We start from the raw sequence: 15,208 nt of genomic DNA, 5'->3' as shown, positions 1-15,208 counted from the left end.
TGTGCCAAATCGCTTTTGAATCTCATGAATGAAACAATCTCAGTCACAGATTGTGCCTTTTTTCTCCATCCATTGGAATCAAGCAGAGGTCTCTGCATCCAAATGGAATGACACCAAGGTGAGGTGAGAGTCAGGAGATAGTTGGTGCATAGTGAACAACTTATTGATCTTGTAAGTCTAATTCTTAACTTTCTTGTTGTCAAATTGAGGAACCTTGATTTGGAGAGTCTTTATGAAGGAAATGATGTCAGACGATGGTAGAGGTGTTGGTGCAGAAGCAGAAGGGCGACGATGATCGGCGAGGGAAATATCTAGGAGGTGAGCATCATGATAGCCACATATTGTTCAAGGGTGGTGATGAAATGTGTAACACCCTTCTAAACCCCGCGGAAATTTTTTCAAAAATCAGAGTAAAACATGAGAAAGGGCATTACAACTCCAATAAAATAAATAAACATTCATGTCATGCCATATAAGGAACGATAAACCAAAATTATTCAGGTAGCATGTTAACACAGCGGAATATTCTTAACAACTGAATAATCAGACAACCGGAGTCATAGACTCGTAATTCAACCATAAACCATAAACAAAACAGAAGTTTATCAGCCAACTCTAAAATAACGTTCCCGGTGTTACACGACCAGAGCATGACACAGACCCAACTGACTCTAACGAACTACTTGACGAGCTAATCCTCACCAAGTACACAAGCTACTCCTCAATCTGAAAAATAATAACAGTAAGGGTGAGTTTCATTCGCATTAACAAATGTTATAGGAATATAAACAATACAACTTCATCCATACATTATTCACCCAAATCAATTATATTCAGATCGCATAGCAACATTTATCAAATACAGTCATTCATACCAAAATACACACAAATTGCAACATTGGACAACTTCCATTCATGTTACAATTATACACAACAACCTAATGCAATGCAACTAATGCATGTGGTACCAATCATGGGATAACCCATCTCACCGATCCACCACCATAAAGATTCGGTTACTTCTCTCACTAATTCCACACAATGGGAATTAGCTACCGCTGTCCCACCACCATAAGGGATACAGCCCACAACATGATTATGAAATGCATGCATCAACCACGACATGCTCATCATTTACATCCACCAACAATTCATAATCATTCATATCACAACATACAAGCATAATAATATCACAACCATTTGATATTCACTACGACATAATACATTTAACACCACAAATATATTATCATCTCATCAATCGTAATAGCTAGAAACACCGCATAGTATGTTCGTACCATTACTTAAACGATCACCAAACACAATCCACAAAACCAACAAAAATGATTTTTAAATTATAATCCCCTAATATACATCATAAAATAGGGCATTAATTCATCCACCAGGTACTCGAAACGGCGTACAAAAAGGATTAACGGTTTAAAAGTTACGGATATTTAAAATGTGTATTTTTCCAAAAAGCTTCAGTGGTAACCGGTTACCTGAATGATGTAACCGGTTACATCACTGACAGTAACTTTTATTTTTCAATTTCGCCCAGTGGTAACGGGTTACCTAAATGATGTAACCGGTTACATCATCGCGAAATGCAGTTCTTCGCCTGTTTGAGACCATGTAATCGGTTACTTCCCTCATGTAACCGGTTACATTACTGATATAGCAGAAAAATCACTTTTCTGCAGCACTGTTTTCATCCCAAGTGCGAACCCAATCATCTCAACACGTCCAAAATCTCATCACAGCACGAAAATGCACATTTATACATACTTCTAACAGGTATTAACATCAGTAATCAACATCAAACATCATTCACAACAACTCAATTGCATCATACATCATAATTGAACCTAAAGTTCTACAAATCCCAAAACCCCAAACACCGACATATAATCCAATTCGGAATCCTAACATACGAATTCAATCGAATCATTCATAATACTCATAATAGAGGTTAATGAGAAGAATCCCCCCTTACCTCGATGTCGAAATCTTGGATGCTCTTTCTCTTCGCACTTGCTCTTCTCCCAATTTCACGTTCAATCTTCTCTTCTCCCTTTTGGTTCTCTTTTTACAAAATACTCCTCTTTTCTATTTTTATGAAAATATAACTTTATTTTAGAAAAGGGCTTTGCAACTGATACACCTCCCAACTGCTACTAGCAACACTGGCCCATTAGCCTTATTTCATCCATATTCTCAAATAATTCGATTTAATTCTAATATTTAATAAAAAATTAATTAAATTAAATAAAGAATTTTATGGGGTGTTACAAAATGAGCCAATTGGTCGTCTGTGTGTTGTTTGATGTTTTCTTCCATGGCACATGCCTAAACTATTTCTTCGTTACGCATGATGAAAGCACCGATGTTGCAAATAAGTAAGAGAATACACTCTTAAAGTCAATGCAAAACTCCATAACACAATCACCAAATTTAGCATGTCTTACACAATACAACCAAGGGTGTTATATATGCATCAAACAATAAAAAGAATAACATAACTACTTCCTCTAATTCCACCAGCCTCATAACAAAATTTATTGTCCTTCTTAATCACTTGAGAATTGCCATGATAAAGTCGCATATGCATGCATGCATGCAGGTTTTTTGCGACACTATGGCTCTAGAATACTTTCTTTCAGGGTTTTAAAAAACGGTTGCGGTCGCGTCACGGTCGCGTAAAGGTTTTTGTGATTTCGATCGGTATAAGTGCTGCGACATTGATTGTGGTCGTCACGGTGTGAATTAACCATAATTTATTCTTTAATATAAAAAACGGTGATAACGATATCGATATCGACATCTATCAAAACTATTTTGTCGTGGCCGTTTTCGCAATCGTGGACCGTTTTTTAAAACCCTACTTTCTTCTACATTTTTCACTTGTGTAAATTCTTGTTGGTTGGGTTTGTAACCCATTTCATCAACTTCTAAATGAGTCTTGTATCTCTTAACACCTCCCTTTAACCAAAGCTATCAAGATCTAAGTGTCAACTTGAACTCGACGTCTCAATTTGTCGAGACAAATTCTTATAGAGTAAGTTAATATATCCGATCCAATTGTATTCCTTCAAAATACATAGTAGATCCCACAAATTAAGGAACCATTGTCTCTAAAAAAAAGTGTGAAAAGGTGTTGTTTGTGTCATATCTTCGTCAAAACAAACCATATAACTCTTACTAAAGTTGCATCTAAATAAGAACGGTGACACAAAAGTCATTCCCCTAAAGAATAAAAGTGCTTCCTTTTCATTCTTTGTTAGCATTCCAATGTCATCTTATTTAGAATCCTTTATTTCAAGGGACGGCCATAAAGCATAGGCTATGTTTGACAAAGAATCTTCCCTACTAAGAAAAATACATTATCAAAAGCAAAAGGAGAAATACAACTATATATTAGTATTTCCTAACATGATAAAGTTAAAGAAAATAATTATGGTATTGGACTCTCTAAAGATGCTTCTTGCAGACCAAGATAAGCAAACATCACCTTTTGATGTCTTTTTCTTACTCTTCTCACCTTTCTTTATCCTTCACAATTTTATATTCTTAGCAATATTGTGTGTTTAGCAATATTTTTTCTAGTTGTATGAAAATAAAAAACTTATATATAAGGTTCTCTCCTAAACATAATGTATCTTCTTTCTCCTCTCCACCATTTTCAAACCTCTAAAACTCATCACAATTCACAACCATATCCACAAAAATCTCAAACTATCACCATTTTCATTACTTATTATGCATTACCATGCATGAGATAAGATACACATAACACAACACCTTAAACGCATCGTTTCAAAAAACTCTCTTCACTTCTTTGAAAAACCATTTACACGAAATTACCAAAATGGGCACCGTTCGAAAACTCATAGTAGAAGTAATAGACGCACAAAACCTTGCACCAAAGGACGGTCACGGAACTTCAAGTCCTTACATTGTAATTGACTTCTACGGTCAAAGAAAAAAAACCCGAACCGCGGTTCGCGACTTAAACCCGGTTTGGAACGAAACGCTGTCGTTTAACGTCGGCGAACACAACGAAATTTTCGGCGACGTGTTAGAACTCGAGGTATATCATGATCTGAAACACGGACCGATTCGGAGAGAAAACTCACTGGGTCGAGTTCGACTGAGTTCAACTCAGTTCGTTAGGAAAGGTGAAGAAGCTTTGATTTATTACGAGTTGAAGAAGAAAAGCCTGTTCAATACCGCACAAGGAAAAATCGGATTGAAAATTTATTATGCAGATGAAGAAATTGCTCCGGCACCGGTACCGGAAAAACCAGCATCACCACCGGTGGAGAAGATAGATGAAGCAAAGATTGATGATCCTGAGAAAGTAGAGCCACCACCGACACCGCCGTCTGATCCGTCGCCAGATGGTGAAAAGCTAAAAGATCCACCGGAGGTAGAGAAAACCGAACCACCTCCGAAACCCGAACCAGAATCTGTTACAGAAGGTGAAGATCCTGTGGATGCGCTACCACCGGAAGCATCTCAAATGTCAGCAGCAACTATTTCAAGGTCAAATTCAGAAATCAGATTCAGCGGAATCAACGGTCCACAACCAATCAGAAGATCAGCATCAACGGCTAGTTTTACATCTGAAGCTTCTGTAGACAGCATGTTAATCGAACGGTCCACATTTGATCTCGTAGAAAAGATGCATTATCTCTTCGTTCGTGTAGTAAAAGCAAGGTACTTACCAACAAACGGTAACCCGATAGTGAAGATTTCAGTTTCGGGTTCGGGTCAAACCGTAAATTCCAAACCCGCTTTCAAAACAACGTTATTCGAATGGAACCAAACATTCGCTTTCACCCGCGACACACAGGATTCTTCCCCTATACTTGAAATCACCGTGTGGGACCCACGAACAGAACCTGAATTGGAGAATCATAGTTTGCTTGGTGGTGTTTGTTTTGATGTGAATGAGATTCCCGTGAGGGACCCACCGGATAGTTCTCTTGCACCACAGTGGTATAGAATGGAAGGTGGTGGGGCACAACATGGTGACTTAATGATTGCCACGTGGATTGGTACTCAAGCTGACGAATCATTTTCTGACGCGTGGAAAAGTGATACCTCCAATCACGTGACCTCTAAAGCCAAAGTGTATCAATCACCAAAACTATGGTATCTTCGTGTAAGTATTCTTGAAGCTCAAGATATAACACCGTTAATAACTCCGTCAAAATTTCAGTTTCAAATCAGAGCTCAATTTGGATTTCAAGTGTTGAAAACGAAAACCACCGTTAGTTCAAACGGTGTCGTTTCATGGAATGAAGATCTTCTATTTGTTGTAGCAGAGCCAATATCTATAAGTGATTACATTGTTATAAGTTTGGAAAACCGGCAACCGAAAGCGCCGGTGACAATGGGTGTTGTGAGAATACCTTTGGCGACGGTTGAGAGAAGAGTTGATGACCGGAACGTCGGGTCACGTTGGTTTACGTTTGAAGATTTAAAAGAAGAGAACAAAAACGGTTATAAAGGAAGAGTACATTTACGGTTATGTTTTGATGGAGGGTATCACGTGATGGATGAAGCTGTTCACGTGAGTAGTGATTACCGGCCAACGGCAAGACAACTTTGGAAACCACCGGTTGGAAGTATTGAGATTGGGATCATTGGTTGTAAGAATTTGATACCGATGAAAACGGTAAACGGTAAAAGCTTTACGGATGGTTATTGTGTTGCGAAGTATGGGAACAAATGGGTGCGAACGAGGACGGTTTCGGATAGTTTGGATCCGAAATGGAATGAGCAGTACACGTGGAAGGTTTTTGATCCGTCGACTGTTTTAACTGTCGGAGTCTTTGATAGTTGTTCGATTTTTGAGTTGAATGATTCGAAAATTGAAATAACTAATGACTCGACAAGACCTGATTTTCGTATTGGTAAAGTACGGATACGTATTTCTACGCTTCAAAATGGTCGTGTGTACAAAAACGTGTATCCGCTTTTGGTTTTGACACGTGGTGGTTTAAAAAAGATGGGTGAGATTGAGTTAGCGATAAGATTTGTTCGCACGGTTCAACGGTTGGATTTTCTTCACGTGTACTCTGAGTCGATGTTTCCATTGATGCATCATATAAAACCATTGGGTGTGGTTCACCAAGAGGTGTTGCGAAACACGGCGGTGAAAATGGTGGCGGGACATCTTTCGAGGTCTGAGCCTCCGTTGAGAAAAGAAGTTGTGTTTTATATGCTTGATGTTGATTCACAAAATTTTAGTATAAGGAAGGTACGTGCGAATTGGTATAGGATAATTAATGTGGTTGCTGGTTTGATTGAGATCATACGGTGGATAGAGGATACACGTGGATGGAAGAATCCAACAGCTACGATTCTTGTTCACGCGTTACTTGTTATGTTGGTTTGGTTTCCTGATTTGATCGTTCCGACATTGGCTTTTTATGTCTTTGCTGTTGGCGCATGGAATTATAGGTTTCGCACGCGTGATCCACTTCCACATTTTGATTCGAAGATTTCACTTGCTGATGTGGTGGATATGGAGGAGTTGGATGAAGAGTTTGATACGATGCCAAGTAGTAGGTCGAGTGAAGTAGTGCGTATGAGGTATGATAAGTTGCGCACGCTTGGGGCACGTGTGCAAACAATGTTGGGAGATTTGGCAACTCAAGGGGAACGGGTGCAAGCAGTGGTTACATGGCGTGATCCATGTGCGACTGGAATTTTTATTTTCTTGTGTTTGGTTGTGGCAATGATATTGTATTTAGTACCTTCGAAGATGGTGGCTATGGCTTTTGGATTCTATTATCTGCGCCACCCTATCTTTCGTGATCGCCTGCCGTCACCAGGGTTGAATTTTTTTAGAAGACTCCCTTCATTGTCAGATCGAATTATGTAGATTTTTCTTATTTTTTGTTGAATGGTAAATTAATTTAAAGAGATTTAAAAGTTATACAAAATTGATATGTTATATTATAGTAGATGAAAGGAGGTTTGATTAGTATTTGTCAACCACTTTTAACTATTCTAAAAATGTAATTTTACTTTGAAAAGAAATTTTTTTATCAATTATACAACTTATAAGTATAAGAAATGCTTCCGGGTGAGGCAAAACTAGCACAAAGTACCGATGAAAAAATGCATAAACTATTCTCAAACATTATGCATAAAATACATTAAAGTTTTGTTTGGAAGTTAGGAAGACTAGATTTTGAAAAAAGGGGAAAAATATTGTAAAAATAAAAGAGTGATTTAATTCAAGAGGGTTTTAGATGTTTCATTTTATTCATAATACGAAAATCCTCTAATTTGAGGAAACTTAAAAATTATTTTTTTCTTTATGCGCTCTGGTTCCTAGGGGAATGGGGCTCTAGTAATCCAGAGTTCGTGCCGAGAGGTCATGGCTCTGGCCAAATATTGAGGGAACTTAAACATTATATTGGAGGAGGGTTTGATTTTAAAGGACTTAAATAAATTCTTTAATTATAATCTATATTGTTATAATATTTTAAAAATAAAAAATATATTGATAATAAAAATTCATTTATCATTCTATGCAAACTCATTGTTTTAAAAAAACTATTAAAGATTTCTCTATATTTTGTTTAAATCTCTTTTTTGAAAGTTATCTCTTCTCGTCTCCTCTAAACTCCTAAACAAAGTCTAAAATCCTACCTACAAATCAAAATAACCAAACAATCCACTTCTCTCCCATTACTTGAGATCAATACATTAAGCATATAAAAAATTAATATTCAATACACTTCAAATCAACACAAAAAACTATCACCCTTTTCCAACGAACAAGATCAGTACTAGGATGATGAAAATGACAACAAAATGCTACATCCACACTTTTTCATATCTCCAAGAAATGATAACTAGCTCCTCATAAAAACAACAACCAAAGGGAGAGATACATAAAACACTTCCGTCCTTTAAAAACATCATAAGAAGTGGTAACGCTTTGCCGAAACCACACACATTTGTTACTAACCAAATTCGCCTCGACAGCTGCTGAACCTCCTTCATTAAGGTGGGAGCTTCTCATATAAATTATGGTCTAGCATTTGTCGGGGTTTGATTTTATTCCTTTTATAGTCATAATGAATCTTAAAAACTTGCCCGCCTGAACCACAAAAGAGCATTGGGCGGGGTTGAGACATATGTTGTAGCTTCTGACTGACTTTAGGATTTCTTCTAGGTCACTACATTGATTTTCTTCCTTTGGGATCTTTACGACCATGTCATCAATGTAAATTTCTAGGGCGCGCCCTATTTGATTGAAAAATACAACTTCCACTAATCTCTAATATGTGACAAATGCAGATTTGCTCCCGACAAGTGTTGAGAGCCATAAATTTTTTAATAGGCCTCATACTTTTCTTAAAAGTTTCCATGTACCTAACATGTGAGATATAATGACCCATGCGATGTTGCTCCTATGAATCGAAAAATGTCATATGCACTCTCCTTGATGTCTCTAGCCTTATTTATAGTGTTGCTTTTTTCACCCTTGATGTAACACTTAGTAAGAGCCAGGATTTCATTCATGGAGGCGATGAGCTTCTGGGCAAGAGCTTCGTTAAAATTTTCAACCCTTAAACTGTTCTAAAATACTCTCACAAACATTTATTGGTTTAGGTGAATTACCTTGACCGCCTCATTAAAACAAGCAAGATACTCTCTCAGCGACTCAGAATGTCCTTGGCAAACATTAAACAGACTGGTAGTAGACATCTTTCAATGCTTAGTAGCCGAAAATTTGTGGACCAGTTTTTTGAACAGGTCCTAGTAGTCGGTTGACGAGAGGCGAGGGAGGCTCATGAACCTCCTCAAGGTTGCCTCCTTGAAAGTAATGGATAACAACTTTCATTTTAAAGAGTCGGATGCACCTATTACCGCCATCTGAGTGTTGACCATGTCATCAATGTACATTTCTAGGATGAGCCCTATTTGATTGAACAATATAACGTCCACTAATCTCTAATATGTGGCACATGCAAAATTTCTTCCGAAATGTGTTAAGAGGCATAAAGTTTTCACTAGGCTTCCTACTTTTCTTGAAAGTCTCCATGTGTCTAACATGTGAGATATAATGACCAAGGCGATGTTGCTCTGATGAATCGAAAAATTTCATATGCATGCTCCTTGATGTCTCTGGCCTTCTTTGTAGTATTGATCTTTTCACCCTTGATGTAACACTTAGTAGGAGCCATGGTTTCATTCATGGAGACGCCGAGCTTCTGGGAGAGAGATTCCTTAAAATGTCTAGCCCTCAAACTATTCTGGAATAATCTCACAAACATCTCTTGGTTTGGGTGAATTACCTTTGTCGCCTCATTGAAACAAGAAAGATACTCTCTCAACGACTCACAACGTCCTTGGAAAACATTGAACAGACTGATAGTAGACACTTTCCAATGCTTACTAGACGAAAATTGGTGGACCAATTTTTTGGAGAGGTCCTAGTAACCGGTTACTGAGAGGCGAGGGAGGCTCATGAACCTCCTCAAGGTTGCTTCCTTGAAAGTGATGGACAACAACTTTCACTTTAAAGCGTTGGATGCACCTATGATCGCCAACTGAGTATTGATGGTGGTGGTGTGTTATTGGGGGTCTTTTTTCCATAAAAGCTCACTAGTGATAGCGGTTTGAAGTTTTAGGTACTAGAGCATCCCAAATCTAGAAAAATGATTTTCCCTGACTTCCCAACGAGCATGTGAGAGTAGGGAAGACTGGTTCTTCCTCAAATCTTGGAAGGACAGTTTCCTCCACGACTATCATGACCTAACTCGATTTCTCCTATACACCTCATTGACCGCATGTGCTGAAACAATGGAGGATAATCATAGGTTCGATGGGGCGACCAAGGTCCAATTAGACAATCCGGAAGAACACTCACCCGATAATCCAACAACTTTTTTGTCTCGCTTTCCTAGACCGTCTCTTTATAGGTCCAATAAAATCATCATAATTCATAACTCAATTCTCATTATCTCTAACAACAATAGGAACACAATCAAACTGAAGTTTAACAACAACTAAATTGAAGTTTATGAACATCAAAATAAATAAATATTGAAGGAAAAATAAATTTCAAGAGCAAATAAAAAAAATGCATATATTCTATTGATAACAAAATTTCTTGTTATATATACTTTTAAAAGTAACTTTTCAAGCACATCAAAAATATTAATCTTTGAAAACATAATCACCTGTAGTTATCAACACTATATGCCTTTGCTCTTCTATTAAGTTACTAAGTGATTTATTTTTAATAATTTATTTTTGCAACCTCTCAAGCAACATTTTAAAAAATTGGATAATCGAATCTTATTAAAAAACACCTCTCCAATATTCTGTCCAATTAATTTTCTCACTCACCGGTGGTATATATTATATATATTTTTATATTTACTATTTTGCCCCTTGGTGACAAATTAAGCTACATCTTATAAGTTGACATATATACCCTTTCTTCACTTACACTTACCAAATTTTATCCTCATTATTTGGTTTAACACTAATAAAAAATTAAAAATGGAAGTTCAATTTGTTGTTTCTGTAATGTTTGTTATTGTTGCTTCTTCATCTTGTTTATGTGTTAGATTAACATCAAATGATTTAAGCCACAGCTTCAATGTTCTTGACTATGGTGCTGTTGGGAATGGCAAAAATGATGAATCAAGGGTATGTTTTCCAAGTTACTTCTTCTGTTAAATGAAAAAAAGAAGCTACAACAAATTTGTAAGATGCACATTTCATTAAAAATAGATTAAATGTACCAAATTTTAGTGAAAAATTAAGTTATGATTAAATGTATATATTTTTTGCCTTATCACTACCAATATAGTTCGGTTCGGAAAATTATCAAATGGGCCAAGCCCCTCCTAATCGCAGTTACATTTTTTTTTTAATTATTATTTATTTACTAACTAGTGGAATCTTATAAAGGCTTTTATGGATGCATGGAAAGATGCATGTAGTGCAATTTATGAGAGTTCAACACTTCTCATACCCAAGGAAAAAACATTCATGTTGCAGCCTATGTGGTTTATGGGTCCTTGCAATTCTCCAACTATTTATGTAAAGGTAATAAAGATAAAATTCCAATAATAAATTTTACTCCAAACAACATAATTAAATATAGTTTAGTGTTGTTCTTATTTTGCTTTTTTTTTTTCTTTCAAATTATTAATGTATTGTTGGATTTTGGTAGCTTGAGGGGACTATCATAGCTCCAAGCACCATTGAAGCTTGGAAATGGCCCAATGAGAATGATAGAGGCTCATGGATACGTTTCTCAGAGATAAATGGGCTAGTTGTTTATGGAGGTGGACTCATTGATGGCAAAGGTGCTCCATGGTGGGATTGCTATTCTAATGCCATGTGTGAAAGTGAAAATCCAACTGTAAGTTTTAACAATGTCAATACTTTTACACTGATAGTGTTATATAAATTAAACTTTTTTTCCTAATTGTTGGAGAGAATATGAAAACAAATTAGAGAACATGAATTTTAAATATAAAAAAAAAAATCTTATTTGAAAATTTTCGAAAATTTCCAAATTATTTTTTAAAATCTATTATCAAAAACTTTCATAATGTATTCTTCATAATTTATTGTTAGCTATACTCCTTTTGGTTCTTTATGTTTATTTTAGAGTTTATTTTTGTCCCTTAAATAAAAAGTATTATATTGATCTATCAACTCTTTCAAATATATTAAGTTAGTCTTTTCGTTTAACTAATGATAAAAAAAATTCAAAAATCAATCGTTAAACTCATCAATAATAAACGGAAAGAACAGACCAAAAAAATTAGAGAGGTCAAATTAATCCCTAAGAAAAAAAATCTCTACTTAAAAGTATTTATGTCGCCCAATTTTTGACTGGAGTGCCTATATGTATTATTTGCATCAAGCAAGGCTTACCCCTAGTAAATTCTGAATAACACTTATATCAATGCAATTTTTCATAATTTTTTTTATCATTAACAATACTTTATACATTTTTATCTCTAACAAAAAAAAGACCCTTCAGTTAGTCTCATACGTTCAAAAGTTAATTAGAGTTAACATTTTGATCTCTTACAAAATTTAATTCGACCATGTTAGTCTCATACGCTCAATCGTACAGTACCATCACATTGAAACCAAACAAAAAAAATCTACATTATCATCACATACATTATAGATGTATCATTAAATTCAAAATATTATAGTACCATCAAATTCCAAAATATTGTACCATCAAATATAACTTCAAAATCTAAAACATCTATCACCAAAATAAAACCAACAAAACAAATAGAGTGCCCTCAAATTGCAAAGAGCGTTGTACCAACAATTACATCTTAAAAATAAAACATATGTTGATGCCATCAAATCCAAAAGACAAACTAAATAAAGTAGAAGTAAATGTCATGTTGACCGTCATTGCGTAAATTCAAAATTAGACATGAATTTTGATGGTACTATAATATTTTGAATTTGATGGTACATCTATAACGTATGTGGTGGTAATGTAGAACTTTTGCTGCCTAGTTTCAATGTGATGGTACTATAATGTATGATTGAACGTATGAAACTAACATGACCCAAATAAATTTTGTAAAAGATCAAAACGTTAGGCTCTATTAAATTTTGAACATATGAGACTAACTTAAGGGTCTTTTTTTTTTAGAGATTTGAATGTATAAAGTATTTCTAATAATTAAAAAATAATAAGAAAATGTATTGATATAAGTGTTATTTGTAAGATAAATTAAGAAAAATACATTGATATAATGGTAGAGCAGATTGTTCATTGACCATGGTTTCAACTCTTGCTTGGTGCAAATATTTTTATTTTTATTTTTGCATATTTCTTTGATAAATAAATTAAATTAAAACAAATAAATAAAATTAACGGAGTCCAATCACGGTTTAAAAGTAGGAAAAAATCAGTTTAAGAAAAATATTAATATAAGAACTAACACGGCTCGGTTAAATATTGCAAGAGATTAGATAAAGACTCTTTATTTCTTTGGGATTAATTTGACCTCTCTAATTTTTGTGAGGAACTAAAATGGAACTTCACTATATACCATATTTTAAGATATTAATTGAAATGAAAACATAAATGACAAAAGGTAAATAGGATTTAATATATAAATTTTTTTAATTTAGATTGAAATTTTATTAGAACATTAACTTATCTATATGATTGATGATAACTTGTGTAGGCTCTTCATTTTCACGCATGTGAAAATCTAATTCTAAGGGGATTAACTCATATCAACAGCCCAAGAAATCATATAAGTTTAAACGCATGTCATGGCTCACGAATCTCTAAATTGCATATTATCGCGCCAAATGAAAGCCCCAACACTGATGGAATTGACATTGCTGAATCAACCAACGTCATCATTGAGAATTCAAAGATGGAAACTGGTAACTAAAAAACATTTTGTATGAAAATTTAAATCAAATTGTTACACACTCATTTCTTTTTGAAATATATTTCTCTCTCTGTCATTAATTTGAGTGTTTTAGTCAATAAATCACGAGAAGGTTAGGGTGGGAAATTTATGAGTTGGGTTTAAGGTTCATGAGGATGCATTTTGCTTAGGAGGAGGAGAAAGTGACCGAGTGTTGTTATTTGCTGAAAAACTTTGAATTACAAGATTGGTTAACTTAATATTGGGTGTGGATTCTAGATCATGAGATTGGATATATAGTGAAATGAGGTTGTCATGAGCTTACTCATGTATACTAGATTGACTCCGAGCCTGTTTGAGAGTTTCTTTGGAACAAAATCGTGCGTCTAAAAGTATCTTTGTTTGCATGGAAGTTTTTTAATCACATAATTTTGGCTAAAGAAAACTTGGTCATAAGAGAAACTATATTGAACATTTATTCTTGGAATACGAGTTCTTTAGTTAAATTTAGTCTACCTTTCTAAAATGGTTTAGGATTTAACATGTCCAACCAAATATGATCTATGTTCATGGTATTCGAATTTGCAACCTTTACTTATTTAGAAGGAGGCTTATCAGTGTTTTCAAGTAATTTGGTTGAAAGGATTTCATATGGCGGAGTGTTGTTTTTTCTTGGATAACTTTGTATTGTAGGATAACTTAGTTGATTGTTGGATGTGGATCCCAAATCTTGAGATTGAGTATACAGTGAAAAAAGGCTACCGTGCTCTAACTCATGCAGGCCTGATTGATTCGAAGTCGATTTAATAGCTTCTTTAGAATAGAATTTTGTCTCTAAAAGTCTCTTTGCTAGCGTGGAAGCTTTTCAATCACACAATTTTGAATAAAGAAAATTAGGCCAGGAGAGGAATTATATAGACTGCCTTGATAGGATATGTAGAGGGTTTCAGGGAAAAGAAGAATATTCAACATTTATTTTTGGAACGCGAGTTCTTTGGTCAAATTTGATCTAACATTTTCAACAGTAAAGAATTGTTTCTTCCGCTTTTGCTGGAAAAGATTAAAAGTTTTCTTAGTAGTGAATGAAAGCTAAAAGACCAGAGGTGTTTTTTTGAGACAATTACTTGGTGATGTACCCTTGTGTATTTATAGGTTATTCCACTCATAACTTTGTTGTGTTTTGTTGTTTTTTTCTTCTATTATGTGACTTTGTGACTTGTGTTGAACTTTCACGATAGGTACTTCTTGTACTTGATTGACTTTGTTATATATAGATATATTTTTATTTGAAAATATATATTAATCTAACTAGTTTTGTTTGATCATTACCTTATTTAAGGTGATGATTGTATTGCAATTAATCATGGTTCCACATCGATTGATATTGTTGGCATTTTTTGTGGACCTGGCCATGGCATAAGGTTAGTTCAAAGTTAATTTTTTTGATTTCAACAATAATTAATAAGTAAGTGTCATGGTCAATAATAAAATTATTTTGGGATGCGTTGATGATTATAATAGTGTTGGGAGCCTAGGAAGAAATGGAGCTGAAGAATCAGTGGAAAAGATTTATGTGCGAAATTGCACCTTCAACAAAACAACAAATGGAGCCAGAATCAAGACATGGATGGTAAAATTTATTTTTCTACATGGTGATATAAAGGTTCCTTTTCTGAATCTCGAGTCTATTAAATTCCACGTGAATATTAATCATCATTAAATAGTCGTTGAAACTTCATAGGTATATCATGGTAACCCAAAATACAATAAAAATTAAATTATAGTTAATACTA

The 15,208-nt window shown here is 34.8% G+C and overlaps 2 protein-coding genes across 2 annotated transcripts; both read left to right on the top strand.

Moving 5' to 3' along the window:
* The first annotated feature begins 3,621 nt into the window (after positions 1–3,621).
* On the top strand, positions 3,622–7,117 carry LOC131594513 (multiple C2 domain and transmembrane region protein 16-like). The gene has a single exon (XM_058866665.1). The coding sequence runs from the start codon at positions 3,866–3,868 to the stop codon at positions 6,890–6,892; it is 3,027 nt and encodes a 1,008-aa protein (XP_058722648.1). The 5' UTR covers positions 3,622–3,865; the 3' UTR covers positions 6,893–7,117.
* A 3,381-nt stretch (positions 7,118–10,498) lies between these two features.
* Positions 10,499–15,186, top strand: LOC131598830 (probable polygalacturonase At3g15720). The gene is made up of 6 exons (XM_058871394.1): positions 10,499–10,686; positions 10,951–11,088; positions 11,216–11,407; positions 13,221–13,428; positions 14,755–14,836; positions 14,937–15,186. Exons 1-6 carry the CDS (start codon positions 10,537–10,539, stop codon positions 15,133–15,135), a joined length of 969 nt encoding a protein of 322 aa, XP_058727377.1. The 5' UTR covers positions 10,499–10,536; the 3' UTR covers positions 15,136–15,186.
* The last annotated feature ends 22 nt before the right edge of the window (positions 15,187–15,208 follow it).

The sequence above is a fragment of the Vicia villosa genome, linkage group LG4 (genome assembly GCF_029867415.1).
Source record: "Vicia villosa cultivar HV-30 ecotype Madison, WI linkage group LG4, Vvil1.0, whole genome shotgun sequence".
In the NCBI taxonomy this organism is placed as follows: domain Eukaryota; kingdom Viridiplantae; phylum Streptophyta; class Magnoliopsida; order Fabales; family Fabaceae; genus Vicia; species Vicia villosa.
Note: the sequence above shows the minus strand (reverse complement) of the source record. Positions and strands in the feature narration are given on the sequence as shown.